This window comes from Macrobrachium nipponense, chromosome 28 (genome assembly GCF_015104395.2).
Source record: "Macrobrachium nipponense isolate FS-2020 chromosome 28, ASM1510439v2, whole genome shotgun sequence".
NCBI classification, from domain to species: domain Eukaryota; kingdom Metazoa; phylum Arthropoda; class Malacostraca; order Decapoda; family Palaemonidae; genus Macrobrachium; species Macrobrachium nipponense.
In genome coordinates, this window is record NC_087217.1 from 63,530,008 (window position 1) to 63,548,966 (window position 18,959).

Genomic DNA, 18,959 nt, shown 5'->3' on the forward strand with positions numbered 1-18,959 from the left:
TTACTTCGCAAAGGATTGGAGACTTCAAGCAAATGAACGGACGGGTTCTCTCACTGCTGTTTAACATCAGTTTACAAGCAAGAGCAGTTTGGCAGTTAGAGTTCCCGAAGGTCCCTTCCCCAAAGCTTCGAGGGAAGTCGGGTCTGCTAACGTCTCCAGTGTAGTTACCCGTGTCTTAGAAACTGGGGATCAGTGCTCCGACTCAAGTTAAAATTTAAGTGTCTATTTAGTTAATTGTTGGCTTAGTCCTTCTGTACTTTTTGAAGGTAAGTCTCGCTGAATTATATATGTTGGCTGGTATTTAACTGTGAAGAATTTTTTTTCTCTGTACAGAAACGAAGTCTCTTATTCCAGTATTCAATCCGAGAATCGAATATGTAATTATATGGTTAGTTATCTGCACGGGAAGTCTGTGTAGACTCTTTAATTAATATCCTTATTACTGTTGTAGTTTATTAAATAATCGTTTGGAGGCTTTGTAGTATATATTTCCTTTTCATTCTTAAGGGATTGTTTTTTTTTTTTATGTCAAGCAATTTATTTTTTACTATAGAATTTTGTTGGGTAAATTCTAAACTTTCGTTTAATTATATTCATAAAATTTCTTTAAACAAGAAGCCTCACTTGCACTGATTCTATTAATTTGTGAAAAGTCATTTGATTAGCATGGGTTGTCTTGCACAAACAAATGGGTTTCTCTGATGTATCTTATTTAAGTTATGTTTTCGTAGTAAAAGTTAAAATACTTTTATAGAGGTTTAGTAATACCTTCTGAGGTTTTTAACAATCCCATTAAATATCTTGCCATTTACGTACTAAGTATTTTGTGTTCAATGGGTTTTCAGTTTCAAACCAGACTACTCACTATAGGCCTTGTTTTGGTTAATCGGTAATGATTGCTTTCGAGAGCTCTGTCGGATATTATAGGCGTGTTCTTCAATGCCACGAGGTACTCTACATTGATTCTGAGTAAAGTGGTTTAAATGCCTTGCGAAGTATTCAGGTATTGAGGGTCTATTAAAAACTGTACTATTTATTTTTTTTCTTCCTATGCTGTTCCGTTCACAATTCTTAACCTGCGACGTTGACAGATGAGGTTTGCTTATTTAGTGCCTTTAGGCTGCACTGAAAGCTTCAGTTTTAGTTAATTAAATCTTGCTCTGCTCCTTTTTTCAAATCTTGCTCTGCTCCTTTTTTCAAATCTTGCTCTTTAAGGAAAGTATAATTTGGTTTAGTTGTCAAATTTTTGTTAAATTGTTTCTAAGTGTAGTAGTGCCCGTAAGTGTTTAAGTGTTCTCTTAAGGAACAGTTATAATTTGGTTTAGGTGTTAACATTTAGGGTAACCTTCTTTTGTTTTTAAGTCTAGTATTACCCATTAGTGTTCAATATATCACACTGTAAATCATAACAGCTTTGTTTTCTGTATACATAACATATAAAAGTTTTAGGTAATGGTGAGTTAGTAGTTTTTTTCATTGTCATATTTAATTTGTTGCAGTTGGGATTTTTATTTATTTTTTTTTATTTTTTTTTTTTGTAGCTTTTCTATCAAAATTTCACTTTCCACATGTTCCAAGTAAAAAATCAGGTTTTCTAAATTGTGTAATCTTAAAAGGTGGTCTAAATTTTGTTTATCCATAAGTCTCCCATCCAAAAAATTTGTCCTAATGTCTTATCGTAAATACTTCCTAGATCTAAAATTATGTACTTTAGCAATTCTTACTATGGAGACTTAATAAGCTAATCTTGTATTTCAAACATGGCCGAAAGTTTGTTCAGCTCAAGGTTTAACCTTGAAAGCTGGAAGGGTTTTGTTCTTTCTCTCAGGGTAGGAGTGTCTCGGGAAGTTAGGCCTACTCTTCATTCCCTAGGCCTATAGCAGCAAGGGCAGCAATCAACTTTGACCTTGTCGTTCTCGTTTATCTGGTTTTGAAACCAGATCCGCTGTCTCCAGGTTGTCTTCTGTTTGCAAGTTACACCCTTGTAATGTTTCTCTAGGCTCAGTAATTCTATGTAGTCTTGTTTAAGCTTATTATAAGATAAAAGTTCATCAACATTTCAATATATATTCCGGACGTGTATTTTCAAATGGTATACTTTATAAGGGCTTTTGATCTTCATATTTCTTCGCAGAAATTGCCAAGTTTATTGCATTACTTTAATTTGACATGTATACCACATTAGTGAATTGAAATTATTCCTTTTTCATAACGCTCGAATTGCCTGTCAAGGTCTAAGTATGTTGTGGGCGATCTTGTGACGGTTGAGATATCCCAATACAGTGTTCAGTTGGTTTGCTAGTCTAAAGTTACCAGTTTCATCCAAACTAAACCGGATTATAGTCTAATTTTCATCAGTTTCTTTTAGTTTCATGACCGAAATTTTAATTTCTTAAGGCTTCAGTTTGCTTTGCGTTGGCTATCTAAAGCCTAAATATAAATTTATCTTGTTATAAGAAAAATTTGTAAAGATTTGTGAAAACAAACTTTACAATTATAACTTTGGCCTAGCGCTTGGAATGATTTTAGATTGTACGTCAGAATTAATATTCTACTGTCAATTTTATTAAACAGACCAGACCAGAGCAATGCCACGGTGAGTGGTGAACACAGATGCTAAGAGTGGTCCTGTCGGAACTCTACGGATGGTAGTCTAGCTGCCGAGTAAAGCAAAGGTCTATAGGCTTTGACTAAGTTTTAACTAAGTGTAAATGTACACTCTGATTACCGTTGCAATTTCTTCTGCCTATAGATAATAAACATTGTCTGGCCCGAACCCATCATCTCTGGCACTGGCCCCTACACGCGGAAAGTTACTTTAAATTATAAAGATTGATTTTTTAAAGTAACTGTACAAAAGTTTCAGGATTTCCGAAGGACCATCTTTGAGTTTGTGCTACTGTAGCACATTTCTTTGCGGTTAAGCAATAAATGTAATGGCTGAACATTTTCTACTTTTTGTATAAAATCGCCGATGGCACGGAGGGTCACACGACTAAGAAACATGGGACATATCTATCTGGTGTTTAGTGGTCAAGGTTGCTGAAAGTAAAAGTTGGTTCGACTCCGGTTGCGAGGGAACCTTGATTGCTGATATGGAGTTTGGTTTCTTGGTCCTCTGGCGTGTGTATGAAAGTAAATTTACTTGGTAAATAGTAATTCAAATAGTATTTCAGCGTAATTGTTTAATCTTAAAATTAGGAAGCGTGCATAATTGCCTTGAGCAAGGTTAAGGCTGAACGGTTTGTTTGATAATTCAATGATGCGACTGGTATAGTGTACGTGACTAGACTTAATTTGTAAATAGTGTTTAGTTGATATCTGTGAAAAGCTGCGGATCACTCCCTCTTACAAAGAGGGTGGCTAGATCATAATGTAAAGGATAACTACCCGCAAGCTTGTAGCATATAGTGACACTTAAGGAAGTGCCTTCCAAAGCAGACAGTCCCTCTAATTATAATTAAAGTAGCTTGTATAAGGGTCTCTTGTTGAGAGACTAGACAGGTTTCGACCAGGGCAAGTTTACGTTAAGGAGAATCTATTTAATACAGTTCTTCGCTTAAATGTTTTTACGTTGTTTATTCCTACTTGTACTAAGAGTGTTGAATTTTCTTGGTTTACATTAAAGATCTCTTGTGTTCCAGGCTTCAAAAGAATGTTTGGACTTGCATAAAGGTCTAGGCTTTAAGAGAATGTTTGGTTTTTGTTTGATCTGTAATTTTATTTAATGAATTTAATCAAAAGAACCATGAATATAATTCATTAATTTATTAACTTCGTGGACATTAGTTTGGTCCTCTATGGTTATGGAAGACTGCTTAAGAGTGGAATGCCTTATTCCCGACTCTTCAGTATGAGAGAAAAAAATCTCGGCAACACCACGCTCCCCCATTTTCCCCCTACCTATTCAGTACAGGGATATTTTTAGTTTGACTAAATTGGTTGGTTTTTCGACAATTAGGTCAGTAGGCCTAACTACTTAAGCTTCTTCCGAAAAGTCACTTGGGTAAAAAAAAAATAATAATAAAACTACGGGGCATATACTAGTCTCGAAAGGCGCTGGTTCACACTCGAACAGTGATCTTAGAGCTATTCGTAGAAGGTAGTATGACTACCTTCGTCAAGGTTAAACAAAAAACTTTAAACCAGTCCTGACCTTAGTAACATTTCTTTAAAGCAAAAGGTCAATCAAATATGACTATTAGTGTTAAACTTTTTCTTATGCCTTAGAGGTCAATCGTGTCTTGTTTTGAAGCATTATTTTTAGTCTTCAGAGATGGCAGTTAGTCTTAACATTTTGTATTTAAAATTTTTAAAGTTACTTGAGTAAGTCATGACCTGATTTTCTTTTTTATTGTGCATTCTACTGATAGAGTTGTAATACGATAAGCTTTAATTAGTGAAAGCTTAGGTGACTTTTCAGCATTGCACGTATCTTTGGTAAATAAGTTTTAAATTATCTTTGGTATACGAATGATAATTTAAACAATGTTTTTTGGTACACTCCATTTCATAAATTTCGCCGGAAGGGAAAGCTGGATTAACTTTAGGAAATTTACCCCTTCAAGGGAAATAATCTTTCATTGATATATATATTTAACTTAAGTTATTCAACCTAGTTTCACGTAGCTAACTATAATTTTTTTAGTACTGCTACTTACAACAGAACATTGGTAAATGTTTACTTCAATCTTTCCATAAGACAGATTAAACTCCGAGGGGTTTCAGAGTTCCTTAACTTTGGTCATAAAGTTTCAGTAGTCTCAAGTTTTTAAGATTTTTTTTTTTTTCCTAACGGCTAAATTTTTTTTTTTGACAGTATAGAGAAATAAAGTAGATAAAGCTCTGGGGCACCTTCATACGTTAGCAATTAACATTGTTCTAAATTCCTTTACATGCGTACCTAATGTTGAGTATAAAGTTTAGTATCACTAGTCTTGGTATGTTGCACAAAAATTCATAACTCCAGCACACCCCGAGTAAAGAACAGCTTAGTCAGACATTTCTATTAGCTTCAGATACTGTAAGTCGGTCGACTTTTATATTTTTCAGTTGTGCTTATACATATTAAAAAAAAAAAAAAAAAAAAAAAAAAAACATTCAGGAGACTAGACTGCCAAACTCAGTTGGTCAGGGGCGAAAGGATGATCTCTTATAATCACTGCCCCCCGCCCCCGCCCTCCCACCATCCCATCCAGTCTCCGTTTAAGGACATTTCTTTGCTTTCGTTATCCCTCCGTGGAGAGGAATCTGGTTATGTGTCTGCTGCCTTTAGTTGCCAACGAGCTTTATAATTAACGCAGTTTTCCTTCAAAACTGAAATCAGAAAAAATTCAAAGGCAAAATAATTAAGTAGCCTGCGTTGTTTCTCGGAACTTCAACTCCAATAAGAATAAAACTTTATTTTATTGAGTTTTGATTGATTACGTAGGAACTTTCTATGGGGAGGAGTTCGTTTGTTCGTTAGTTTGTTCGTTAGTTTGTTCGTTCGTTACTATGGTCCTCCTCCAGACAACTGTGGTTTACGTTAGAGAAAGTAGTCACAGGACAGTGACGTGTGGTGCGAAGAGTTAATTGGTGCATCGGTGTTTAAAATACTTTTCCCAGTATTATGTATTGTGTACGTGGTAAGATATTTTAATATGCTTTACTAACTGATCACTTTGTTTCAGTCTTCGTATAGACTAAAAACTAGTAAGGTGCTATCTAGCCCCGCTGATCAGTGTTATTCATATTTATCTTTGTAGACAGTTTTGATTAAAGTCTGGCTGTATGCCGAAGGTATTAATTTTAGATAGTGGGTTTTCCCTGTTAGGGGATTAGTTTACATGGCAAACGTGAATGTACTCTCACTAACTGATTTTGCTAAGTCAGGAGCCGGCTATTTTTAAACGTAGACGCGAGAGGTAAAAAAAAAAATAGCTGGTGTTCTTTGGGTGTAATTTTAACATCCGCATAGCGAGCTGCTGTTATTGAACTCTCTAAAAAACTTTAGGGCAGCTGTAATATTAGTATACTTCATTAGGTTTTATTCTGTTAATTCTTGTACACACAAATTTAAGTTAATAGCATTTAGTGGAAGTAATCGCCATGGATATGAAGACTGATGGATTGTAGCAGTCAGTGGGTCAGGTATGTCGAAGTCTTCATGAACAGGTTTTTGTCTACATTGTAGTTCTCGGTAGTTATGTTCGGTTTGTCCAAATTTTAATGGGATTTCGTGGAAGCATTCCTGGATATCATAAATTATAAGTTTTAATGTGCCTGTAATTTTAAACTACGACACGGGTAACTTTTATGCGGTTTGTTTACTGTTAATGCTGTCATTGTGATGATAGGTTGCGACTTGTGCACATACGAACATCATGTGATTGCAGCACGGGGTCGATGGGTTCCTTGGCTGTGTTAATACTTTCATTATCAGAATGCTGTTCCTTTTTATTTCCAAGACAGACTTGTAATTTATGACATTTTTACATTAAGGTCTTTCTGTTCACAAAAGTCATTGGGTTCACAGATGGAAAAGTAAATTAAAGTTCGAAGAATAAACACGTGGGGGTGAACGACCCCTGGACACGATCAAGTTTATGCTCTTGGCCAAATAAAGACATGTGCCCTGTCGTTGAATGTCTTTAAAACACACTTGTTGTTGCCTCGCTCATATCTAGCACTTTTCCTTATGTCTTTATCTTGGCAGAGCTGATGTTGCTAAATATTTACCACCACATATTAGATATTGTTACCTGTACCGAAATATTTCTAGATCTATCTCAAGCAGTGTAGAACACTAATGCAAATTCACCACATTGGTCAGTATGTTTTGTTAGTTTCCTTGATAGTACTCTTAATTAAATTAGTCTTTTACCTTTTCAGTTATTTCCTATCGTCCAGACAAGAGCTGGTCTTTATAATTGTACCCTACAGTATGAAGCTTACTCCTAGCTTTTAGAGATTACGCAAGGTTCAGACTTGGCAACCCAGCGCTCGAACGTTTACTATTTTTAGATTACTAGGTGGTCTCGTTTCGAATTTTCAATTACCATCTATATGTTGGAGAACAAACTCTCTATTACTAGATATGTCTGCCTTGTAAATAGTCCTATGCCTTAAACGACGCGATATTGGGATAAATAGTTATACTGTGACGTGTCTGCCGTTCTTAATTTCCCACTCTTTCTTAATTCCAGTTCTCCTTATGGCCTCTCCCACCTTCACTAACCTACTTGGCACCGGCCAGCTCCTATGGCTGGGAGTCCTTCTGGGAACCTGCTTAGATCACTGTTAAGAGAATGTTGATCTTGCAACCTGTTGCGTTGCAGGTAAACAGTATTGTGTAACGGCAGGAAGGTCGATGGTGGGGGGGGGGGAGGGGGGCGACTGGGTTCGGTCAATATTATGGTGGACGCCGCTTTGGGTGCAGTTGTATTAACTAATATGGTCCCTTGTTAACCTTCACCGCTGAGCTTCACTATAGCTCTCATCAAGAGCACAAAATGTAGCCTAGCAAATATACTCTTTCATTTACTACTTCCATTATTATTGATTATTAATTTCTTTTCCCTTGCTGTAATGCTTATTCTAATAGTTAGAAATTAACTTTTAAATGAAGCCCTTCATAAATCTTTCAAATATCTTTGATGAATATAATTGATCAGTCATGGTTTTTTCTGATTGTTAGTGATAACTAAATCAAATAGTATTTGCAAAATGGATGTACGTAGTTAACTTTTTAATTTGCAATATTTGCTCAATGAATTGTTAAATATTATTTTTAGGCTTAACAATGTTTTTAATGGAGAATTTGTTTAAAAAAATTTTCAAGTTAATGGCTTTACATCTACACCCCCTCCGAATAATCTTTTATTAAAGTTAACTATTCAGTACCTAATTTTTCTCTTAATTTACAATAATAAATGGGTATATTTGATTTTCATGAATATTCTATTTATTAAAGTTAACTATTCAGTACCTAATTTTTCTCTTAATTTACAATAATAAATGGGTATATTTGATTTTCATGAATATTCTATAACTTTATATGATTGGTTTCATGAATTCTGAAACTACTGTATCGTTCCAAGTTTGCTTTTTATGTACGTGCTTTATTAAACTTGAGATTTGTAGTTATAAAATGTGAGGAAATCCTGACTTGAGCAACGGATGACTGGTATTCTTAAATGTAATGGTATTACTTCGTTGCAAAGTGAGTTGCACCGTGAAAGTGTATTTATATTAATGAAATATGTAAATGGATCTGCTACACCGGGTTTTTCTGCGAGATTGCGCTGGTTTAACTACAGATGGCCCTGACCTGGTGGTTGGCTATACTACATAAGAGATCGTGAACCTGCTTCCCTGGTGAAGGGGACAAACCTTAAGCTTGGCGCTTTTATTATATTCAGCAAACCAGTAATCGGGCCAAGGATATATAGCTCTGCTACCTTGATTTAGGCACGAGTTGATGCATTGCCTATCGATAGGCTTGTTTGTTTGTATGGTGTTTTAACGTTTAACGTTGCATGGAACCAGTGGTTATTCAGCAACGGGACCAACGGCTTTACGTGACTTCCGAACCACGTCGAGAGTGAATTTCTATCACCAGAAATGCACATCTCTCACTCCCCGCGACCACCGAGGTGGGGCGTAAATACCATACCAACCACGCCACTGAGGCGCTCTCGATAGGCTTGTGGCATTCTTGGACATTTAAGTTTTAACATTAATATTCGGCTGGATACTGTGATTTTGCATAATTCTCTTATCGGGATCTAGATAAGGCTTTATCTCGTCCTGTTTGACACTGTATCTGCAGATTCTAGACTGAGGGCAAACAAACTCTTATCTTGAGTATAGGCGACAGTTTTCACTCTTGAAGGCAAATTTTATTTTAATTTGTTAATAATGTAAAAGAACAGTATGTACAGACATGGCTGCGTTTTTTGGTTAAATTTTAAAAGACTAATTTTAAAGGCTGAGAATATTCAGGTTATGTACTAGGGTTATGAAAAAACTTCTCTAGTTAAACTGAAACCGGGAGTGACTATTTGCTTATAGGATTTTCTTTTATTTTTGGATTATTTTTTTTATGATTTGCGAATAAACAATCCCTTAAATTCTAGTTACTTTCCAAAATTGAATAATTTTAGCTTACATACAGATACCGTAATTAAATTTCAAATGTCATGCATTGCAAGTGGTATAGGTTCTTATGTCTTAGGACTGTAGTGGAAGAGAAAATTGCTTGGAATTCTCTAATTTTAATTAGAATGGAGGTTCTGAAGAGAATCTTAAAATGCTTAACGTGGCATGGGTTTTAACTTTTATGAAAGTTCTAAAACCCTTAAATCTGTAGCATAACCATTTGCTAATTGAAAGCTTTGTGACATAAGTCTTGTTATCTTGTCATGTCATACCCTTTATCACTAAGTTTTAAATTTAGAATTTTAATAGAGAATTTTCTGGAACTGAACCTCTCAAATTTCTGTGTAGAAAAAGCAACTTCAGCCAGAGATATCATACATTGTGTAGATTAAAGAGCAGTTGAAAGTCTGTACTCTTGTTTTTTTTTTTCCATCTGTCCATCCGCCTGTGGTGTTGCGTATGGTAACACTGCGTCCCGGGCTTTAGATAGTTACGCTGTGTGTAAGTTTTAGGTAAATAAAAGGATATCTGGGTGTACATTTGCAACTGAAAAGTACTTTAATAATTTACTGTATGCGAAGTACACCGTTAATATTCGAAAGAGGATGATATAATTCTTGAATGTAAGCTGAATGGAACTATCTAAAGCCCGGGTCGCAGTGTTACCTTACGCAAACACCACAGGCGGGTGGACAGATGGAAAAACAGTATAGTTTGACGCTTTACAGTCTTCATGACTTAACATATGCTGCCTTGCAGATCAGAAGTCCTCATTCCTATTGCTTCCCGACTTCAGGCCTCTGGCTATAAATTTTGTCTAACCTGAAATATAAGTAGCAAATCATCAGTGTATGATGCACAAGAGTAAAAAAGGTTAGGTCAGATCTAAGGTTGGTACTTCTGCCTTCTAGAGATAATTAAAACCATAAGACTAGAGTAATAGTGAGACTAATCCTAATATACCGTTTTAGATCATTTTCAAATTCTTACAGCAGTTTATTAATAACTGTTCTAGTTTCTGTTAACGCTCTGTTCACTCTCGACGTGGTTCGGAAGTCTCGTAAAGCAGTTGGTTCCGTTTCTGAATAACCTCTGGTACCATGCAACGTAAAAACACCATACAAACTAACAAATCTTCTCGTGACCAGAAATTTCTCCTTGACAAGATTTTGATTAACTGACAAGATTTCGTAAATATAGAACTGCTTATCGCCCAACATTATGTACCTAGACCCTAGGAAGCTTACAGTAAGTTTACAGTGAACGGCGCTGTCAATAACATTGTCATAAATATTAACTGACTGTGCTCGTAGTGTCTACTTAAAACTACTAATGTAGTTAAAAGTACGATGTACCCGTATAGCTTGCAACACTAGAATTACTTTAAAATTAATTTCGTAAGTGATAGCCGTGGGATATTAGTTTCAAGGGCCCCCTCTGTAGACAGTGGGGTTAGTGATATGGATCGAGAATTAGTAGTTTTAAGTTTGCTATCTACTATTAATACACAAGGTACGAAATGTCTAATCTAATGAAATGTATGAGTCAGTTGGCCGTAGTGGAGCATAGGCATAAACCCTTCAATTGTGTAAAGGGTATAGGCAAGGTAATGATAATTTCAGACTAGGAAAATTACTGTACTTGCACTTTAGCTTTGTGCCTCTTTCCTCTGTCCCAAGTTTCGTCTGCAGCCTTTGTTAGTTCTACCCTTTGCAAGGGCAAAAGGTGTGTATGCTTACCTAGAGTGCTATAAACACAAGGCTCGATATTTAGTTACTATTCAGAAGTTTTAACCGCACTGAAATTCCTATCCATTCATTAGAGCCAGTTTTAAATTAATCTGGTTTAATCTTAAAGCATGTGATGGTCTAGCCTTAAATTCAGGTTGTGAAATCTGCCACCAGCCTTAAACACAAACAATTTCAAATTTTCAGCAGCTGTTGTAAAGGTTTGCTGGCCTATCGCCTGAAGAGGCTATAGGCTTAATGAAACTAGACAGGATTCCATAAAACATAAGTTTTAAGAGTTCGCTGGAGGTATTGGCCGCGTAGCTCTTCTCATAGTAATTTTATCGCTGGGGGGAAAACTGCGATCCTGTGTAACATTGTTTTATCCCTAAAGTTTAAGTTAAGGAAGAAGTTTGTGGAAATTTACACTTTCATAGGCTTTGTCCTTAGATTTACGCTGCTGCAATTTGTTACCACTAATTAAATATTTTTTCCACAGACGCAATGGGTAGCCCATACGGAGCTTGCGATGACTTGTCTACGGTGCTGGGAGAGGATGACTACGTATGCACCCTTCCCCCGCCTGTCTTGAAGCTGGCTGCTAAAGACCTCTGCGAGGATGAAGCGTCCAGGACAAATGGGCTTCAGCAAATGAGGGACTACATCCGGAGGAATCCAGCCATCACTAAGTGCAGGCTTGGTAAGAGGAGGTTGCTCAGTTTCCGGTAGTAAAAAAAATGATTACGTGCGTTTTTAGACAGAGTCGACAAAGTAAATTTGAGTTATATCTTTTTGTCTGCTGTTTGTATTTTTCTATGGTGTTTACATTGCATAGAACCAGTGGTTATTCAGCAACGGGACCATCGGCTTTACGTGACTGCCGAACCACATAGTGTGATCTTCTATCACCAGAAGTACACATCTCGCACACGTCAATGGAATGCCCGAGAATCGAACTAGCGGTCACCGAGGTGGCAGGCAAAGACCATACCGATTACCCCACTGAGGCGCTCGTGTGTCTGCTGTTAGATTTCGGTATAATAAAATTTAGTAACTGTTAGTAAATGGGAGGGGCTAATAGAAGTTTGAACAATGTGACTTTTGAAGGAAGTAAAGATACTTTAAAGAAATTAAATTTGTTAATTTCTTAATAATGGATAGGAAATGTTTTGCCCAAAAATACAGTTTATACTTTAAAGAAATTAAATTTGTAATTTTCTTAATACTGCCTAAGAAATGTTTTGCCCAAAAATATAGGTTAATGGGCTCTTGAGACTTTGAAGTAGAGACTTTAACTAGAGAGTTAGGTAACTAAATCCTTTTGGGAAGGATCCGGGGCCAAATTCTGACTATAAACCAGTATACTTGAAAGAAGCACCAGTTGTAATTTGGTAATGCATTGACCTGTTACTTATGCATTGACCTGTTACTTATGCGAAGTAATGTCTGCTAAACTGTCTTCAGTGAAACAAATACTTTTCGAAGGAACGTAAGTCCTCGTTTTGTCATTGAACTATAAAAATAATCTTTAGTCTTCAGTGAAACTAATATTTTTCGAAGAAACTTAGGTCTTCGTTTTGTGCGTCATTGAACTATAAAATAGTCACTACCTTGGTTTTTATTCTGAGTGGAATACAGAAGTGTCTGCGCCAGTACTAATGAAATCCAGAAACTACAATTATTCTAAACTGTGGTTTAGTGTATTTTTTTAACATTTCTCAAAGAAATTGTTGGCAAAATTTGGAGGCATGAAAATATTGTCTTGCAAATTGAAAGTAATTTAAAGCAAAGTTTTCTTAAAGCCCTATTAGTAGTAGGTTACTTTGGATTTAAATCCCTATTAGTGGTAGGGTTAATTTGGATTTAAATTTAACTTTATATACTCTTGGTTCTGTTAATCTTTACCATCGCTGTAAATTCAGTTTAAGCCCTATGGTAGTAGGTAATTTAATGTAAATCCCTATTAGTGGTAGGGTTAATTCGGTTTAAGCCCTATAGTAGTAGTTAATTTGGATTTAAATCCCTATTAGTGGTAGGGTTAATTTGGATTTCAATTTAACTTTATATACTCTTGGTTCTGTGTTAATCTTTTACCATAGCTTTTAATTCGGTAAAGTCCTTAGTAAGTTTGAAACATGGCATGAAACCATATTTTGTCTTGCAGACGCGAACTTCCTTCTCCGGTTTCTACGTCTGAAGAAATTCCGCATGAAGGAATCCAAGGAGTGCCTGGAGAAATACCTCCGCATCCGCAGGGAACATTCAAACTGGTTCTCACGTTTGGACATCTGTGACAGAATGTTGGAGGACCTCATCGATCAGGGATATTTCTTCGCCCTCCCCGAAAGGGACGAATCTGGGCGCAGAGTTTTCTTCAGTGTTGCAAGTAAGAAAGGGAACTGGAAATCAGTGAGGATAAAGTTATCTTTGCATGCTGCCTGATCACTTGCATACAATCTTAAAAGGATAGACTGATGTGCCCTTGAAAACCATGCAGTTTTAGAGGATACTGATGTTTCCTTGAAAACCATACAGTTTTGGGGGATACTAAAGTTTCCTTGAAAACCATACAGTTCTGCGGATACTGATGTTTCCTTGAAAACCATACAGTTCTAGCGGATACTGATGTTCCCTTTAAATCTTAACTGTATACCAGTTCACATAATTCAGATAAATCTTAGCTGAATGGTATTTACAAAGATAAGTGGGTTCCAAGATTAACTTTACTTTACACCACATATTTTTTTTGTGTGGACGAAGGATTTTAATGGAGGTTAGTTTAGCTTTAAATAGTGTATAGGTCTTGTTAATTGAAGACCTAGGTTACTTTTAAGCAGTTTAGTTTTCTTAATTGACTTTGTGTGGATGCTTTAAAGTGTATTTAAGATAAGATCTTTGTAGGTGTAGTTATGGGCACAGGTACTAGTGTAGAAATAAGCTGATATAATAAGTGTTACCAAAGAAAAGTTTTACTGTAAGCAGGAGAGTGGCTCCTGTATATATTCATGCTTACAACATACTAAAGCCTCTGCCTATACTCTTGTTTTTTTTCCATCTGTCCATCTGCCTGTGGTGTTTCCTTATGGTAACACTGCGTCCCGGGCTTTAGATAGTTACATTCAGCTTACATTCAACAATAATAATATCCTATTTCAAATATTAACGGTGTACTTCTCATACAGTAAATTATTAAAACACTTTTCAGTTGCAAATGTACACCCAGATTTCCTTTTATTTACCTAAAACTTACACATAGCGTAACTATTTAAAGCCCGGGACTCTGTGTTACCATACAAAAACACCACAGGCGGATGGACAGATGGAAAAAACAGTATAGTAAGCAATTTTGTCCTAGAATAACCCCTGCACTTTTTTTAAGCTTTGCCATATACTTTTCGATTCTTTCTTGTAAAACTCTTCTTTCTTCCAGATAAAATGGATCCTAACAGGCATACGACAGCAGATCAGGTTAGAGCAACCATGATTGGGCTTGAATCATTATTGGAAGACGAAGAGAACCAGGTGAGAGGGTTCACCTACATATTCGACGAGAGGGACGTTGGCTTGAACTTGATATGCCTATGGACTCCAGCTGAAGTCTCCAAAGCTTTCCAATGCTGTGAGGTGTGTACTATAAAGTGGTTAATACTTTGAGTCTGTTATTGAGTTTCGATAACATTCAATTGGGTATCTTGCCTTATAGCTTGAGATTAGTACTAGAGTTTTTTGACCCGGTGGCGGTCTTTGAAAAAATTTACTTGCTTAAAAGTATTGGCGATTGTTGACATGGGTCAGTGCAGCTGGAGGTGTTGGGTACTTTTGGTACCATGAAACTATTTGCATGGAATACGAAACTGTTCGACTTAAAAATCGCTGGTACTAGATTCCCTATTTCCTAGTTTTAAATCTTTCAAGTTTAAGAAGAGTTTACAACCAGATCCTAGTATCAAGAGAGCTGCAGTAACTATGTTCCGATAAAAACTTAAATTTTATTTTCATGCACTTCGTTCTGGTTTTGACAAGTTACTTTTTCTTTCAGAAAACCATTCCAGCCAGACACAAGGAAATACATTTTGTCAATTTGCCTACTGCTCTCTACGCAATTTTTGAGTTCTCCAAAACTCTCCTCTCAGACAAGATCAAAAGCAGATTCCAGGTACAGTAATTGTGAATGACTGCTTGGTGTTTCTCGTTGAATTTGTTGTGGTTATGTTTATAGAAACCACTTGCCAATGATCTGTATTAAAAGTAAATAATCTAAATTGACCAGATTTGTATATATTCCCTAGGGTTTTTTTTTGTAGTGGAGCCTAGGTATAGTTCTCCATATTATAACTACCTGTATTTGTGTCCATCTTTATTTCGGGTGATTTTAAATCCCACTGAAACTTTCTTGCAGGTTCACAGTGACGAGACTAAGCTTAAGAAGAAAGTGCCAACTCACATCTTGCCCAAGGAGTATGGAGGAACTGTGCCAATGGCAGAGATGATCAGTAAGCTACTTTTGCTAAATCTTGGTATTTCCGTAAACAATGCTTAAGCAGGGAGTACAGTGTTAGTTTCTGGTCCATGATAGCTGACATAATGAATTTAAACTAAAAACAAAACTACAGTTACTTGCAAGCATTTAATACACTGGGATAAGACTTTATGCCACAGTCTTGACGCTTTAATTTTTTTCATAATGTGGGAATTTAGATAGTTGCTTTAGTCTAGCATTCAATTTTCCTTAAGACACTTTAAACATTAGTAACCTAGCCTTAAAGTGCATACTTCTCTAGTACAAAGAAGTAGTGCTTGTTTCTAATTTTTGAACAAGTGGAACTTGAGGCTTTTGGAGACCTTCTTTACGTTCATTGGTAGGAGATATTTCTGCTCCTTTGACATGACACACTTGTGGTTTTGGATTAATTCCCAAAGAATATTAATTAATTACTCTAGGATTATTAAAGTGATTGCAGTTTTAGTCCAACCTAATCTGAACTTGACCACTTGCTAGTATTTTTAGTATTTTAACACTTGCATACTTTAATACCACTTGATCGTATTTTAACACTTTTTACTTTCAGAAATGTACAAGAAAGAATTACTGGCAGTGAGGTCGCGACTGCTTATGATGGACCAAATGGTCATAGAGGAGGAGAAGAAGAAAACCAAGAAAATCGATAAAGCTTTTGAAACCATTCAAAAGAACTTCAGGAAACTTGACATAGACTGAATTTGTTTAATGTCAAGATTATTTCCGCTTGTAGACAATGACTGCAGAATAAGAGTTTGGTATGTAGAGTGAGAGAACTGCTGTCAATTATTTGAAAGTTTTCAGGCTAGCGCGTGAATTCATATAAGTACATTTTACTGAGAGAGCTTCATATCAATTAAAGAACTCTGGAATCTGCAGAGCATAAGTAGGTGTAATGAGAGGAGCGATGTTTTATTTGCACGAGATCAGTATGTGGTGAGGCTGGAAGCTTGGCTGAAGTTGTAGAGTTTTAGTCGCCAGTCTCATAGACAGTGTTGAAATAATGTGTTTTGACAGAGGAATGAAGTCTTTTAATATAGGTTATAAATTTAAATTTAAACTAACTTTACCCAATGGTACTGAACAAATTTAAAATTCAACCAAAGCAGATTGTCATGGTAAATCTCTCTGTATGGAATTTTAAGTTTTTATGTGACAAAATTTAGTTATAGCTTTCGAATTTTTAATTGTCATACTTTGGATTATGTACTTAGTGCTCCACACCACATTGCCTTAATTGTTAAAGATCAGTGCTCTTGTACCAAAATGCAGTAAATTAAGTATCTAATTAAGAATTGTGTTGAATAACCATTAAGATTTGCTCAAGGGTAAGGTTAATATACTGTTTACTCTTGCAAGTGTAAAGTTCGACTGGGATGAAGTGGCTTTTTTTTTCTTTTTTTTCCCTCAAGGTTGAACATTGCTTAGACTGAAGCTGTTTCCAACTTGCGCTTGACCTAGAACCTGTATGCAGATTGAAAGGCTGCAGAAAATTTATGTAAAATGCCAGCTTTTTAAAGTGCCATTTACCACTTTCATATTGGGCAAACCTTCGAACAGTAAAAGCTTGCGTATATTGTGAAAGTCCTTCAGTTGCCCAGTTGTTGTAAATGTCTTTCATGGGTTATAATACTGTCCCAGCAACGTCAATAATACACTATGAACTCTAGTCAAATGTTTTGTACGAGTTCTCCACACAAATAGCAGACTATTAGGATTTTTTTTTTTTAGTTACGGATCATTTCATGGCTGAATGAAAACTGATTTTGTTGAAAGTGAATGATGGAGTTTTTTTAACTCTAGGTATTTATTTGTAGTATGAATGGCATTTGATGTAATACTAATTTAAGTTAGGAGTCTCCTGTCTTGTAAATACAGTGTGATGAATAAACTGATTTTGTAACTTGTTTTCTAAATTAATAACATAATGAAATGCTGTTTTTAAAAATAAAGTATTGAAGTGGTTAAATTTGTTTTGGCCACAGTTTTAAACTGGTAGCGATCTGTAATTCTCAGCCTCTGAGTTAATTTGAAGAAATTTTTAAAACAAAACCGTTCTGAAAGTAATTTGGATTAGTTCCAGTGGAAGTTAAAATAAATTATGTTCCTCTAAATATGGATGATGGAAAGCTTAATATAGAAACTGCTAGAACCCTCTTACCCAGATGCCTGATTGAGAGTATAATAGTCAAACGGCTTAATAAGCTTCGCAGAACCTATAATGCACAGGCTTGAAGAAATAATAAAAGGTTAGTTATAATTTATGAAACTATTTGTACCAGGATGCCCACTTTATATTTAAAAAGATGAAAGCTCTCGAATATAGCCATCCAAATGGTAGCTGAAAAAAAACTCCTATGAAACTTTTAATTTATGGCCGCTGAATATTAATGTTTTCTGTTGCTGAAAGCTTTGGATCAGTACTTCGAAAACTTTTACAGTGGTTCTCTCATTTACTAATCAAAATTTTTAAAATTGTATGGATGAATCTCAATAGGTGGTCTGACTTATTCTACAATTGCCCTAACATAAGAGAAAATATTGTGATAAAGCCATTAGTTTACTAGCTATAGAGAAAAAAATTACACAGTAATTTTAACTAATTCTAACTAGAAATTTGATGCTTTGTTTGGTATCAAAGAAAATAGCACAAATATTGGAACCGTATATCATTGAAGTACGTAAACCTATTATACCAATTCTATTTACAAACTATCTCGAGGTAATCTCTCATTTACAAACTATCTCGAGTTACCTTACTTAAAATTCCAAACTAAAACTACAGACCTGAAATTTTCATTTCTCGCGAACAAGGTACTAATGCACAGTAGGAACTTGAAGCAATAAACCTTTAAGTTGAAGTTAGTTCAAATTACAACTTGCCAGCCTGAGAAAAAATGCATGTTAGTGTGAACAGAAATCTTAAGTTGTACTTGATCGAAGCCCCACTAGCGGACAATGTTCCCATAACCCGTTCCACTACACAGACTGATAGAGCACGTAGCCAGAACGATGAGATTGTCTGGTCATACTGCTGCAGAAGCGAGAGAAAAATATAATTCTGCCCACTTTACAATTTACATAACCTATCAAATTATATTAATTCAAATCTGAAGATGGGCGAACAGAACATTGGAGTCACACCAATAGAAAGTATCACAGATGACTAGTCTATCGTTTAACTTGGTACTTTTTTCAGCTAACAGGCAACCACAATCCAAAAGGTAGAGGAATGCAACATTTACAAATACCAATGAACAGCCAGTACACAGCCAGCCGCGAAAGATTTTATGTAGTTTTAAAGCTGTTTTAGACAAAAGATGAATCCCTGTAATTAGGTGTGCAAAGCAATCTAGGCGAAGATAACTTTTTGAAAAAGCGATATAAACTTGGCCCTGCCCAAGTCCCTTCTACCCTGTAAATAAGGGATAGGGATAACCTGCATAACGTAAAATTAGTAACAAGTGACTCTGCAAAAGTGAGTTCATTCATAATCATATTAAAAAATAATGTAGTATATGAAAACCTAATAAAGGAAGAGAGGACCAAAATGGTGGAAATAAAACACACGC

General features: G+C 35.8%; 1 protein-coding gene across 2 annotated transcripts in view; it reads left to right on the forward strand.

Annotated features, from left to right (window-relative positions):
• The window catches only part of LOC135201819 (alpha-tocopherol transfer protein-like), a 25,340-nt gene extending 7,955 nt beyond the window's left edge, over positions 1-17,385 (forward strand). The window contains exons 1-7 of one of the 2 annotated variants that reach the window (XM_064231093.1): positions 110-266; positions 11,368-11,568; positions 13,033-13,254; positions 14,299-14,492; positions 14,908-15,024; positions 15,268-15,361; positions 15,938-17,385. In XM_064231093.1, the coding sequence (XP_064087163.1) occupies positions 11,373-11,568; positions 13,033-13,254; positions 14,299-14,492; positions 14,908-15,024; positions 15,268-15,361; positions 15,938-16,086 (972 nt within the window). In that variant the 5' untranslated portion in view covers positions 110-266; positions 11,368-11,372 and the 3' untranslated portion in view covers positions 16,087-17,385. Of the gene's footprint in view, positions 1-109; positions 267-11,367; positions 11,569-13,032; positions 13,255-14,298; positions 14,493-14,907; positions 15,025-15,267; positions 15,362-15,937 lie in introns of those variants that run through there. The other variant, XM_064231094.1, reaches the window with a different exon arrangement.
• The last annotated feature ends 1,574 nt before the right edge of the window (positions 17,386-18,959 follow it).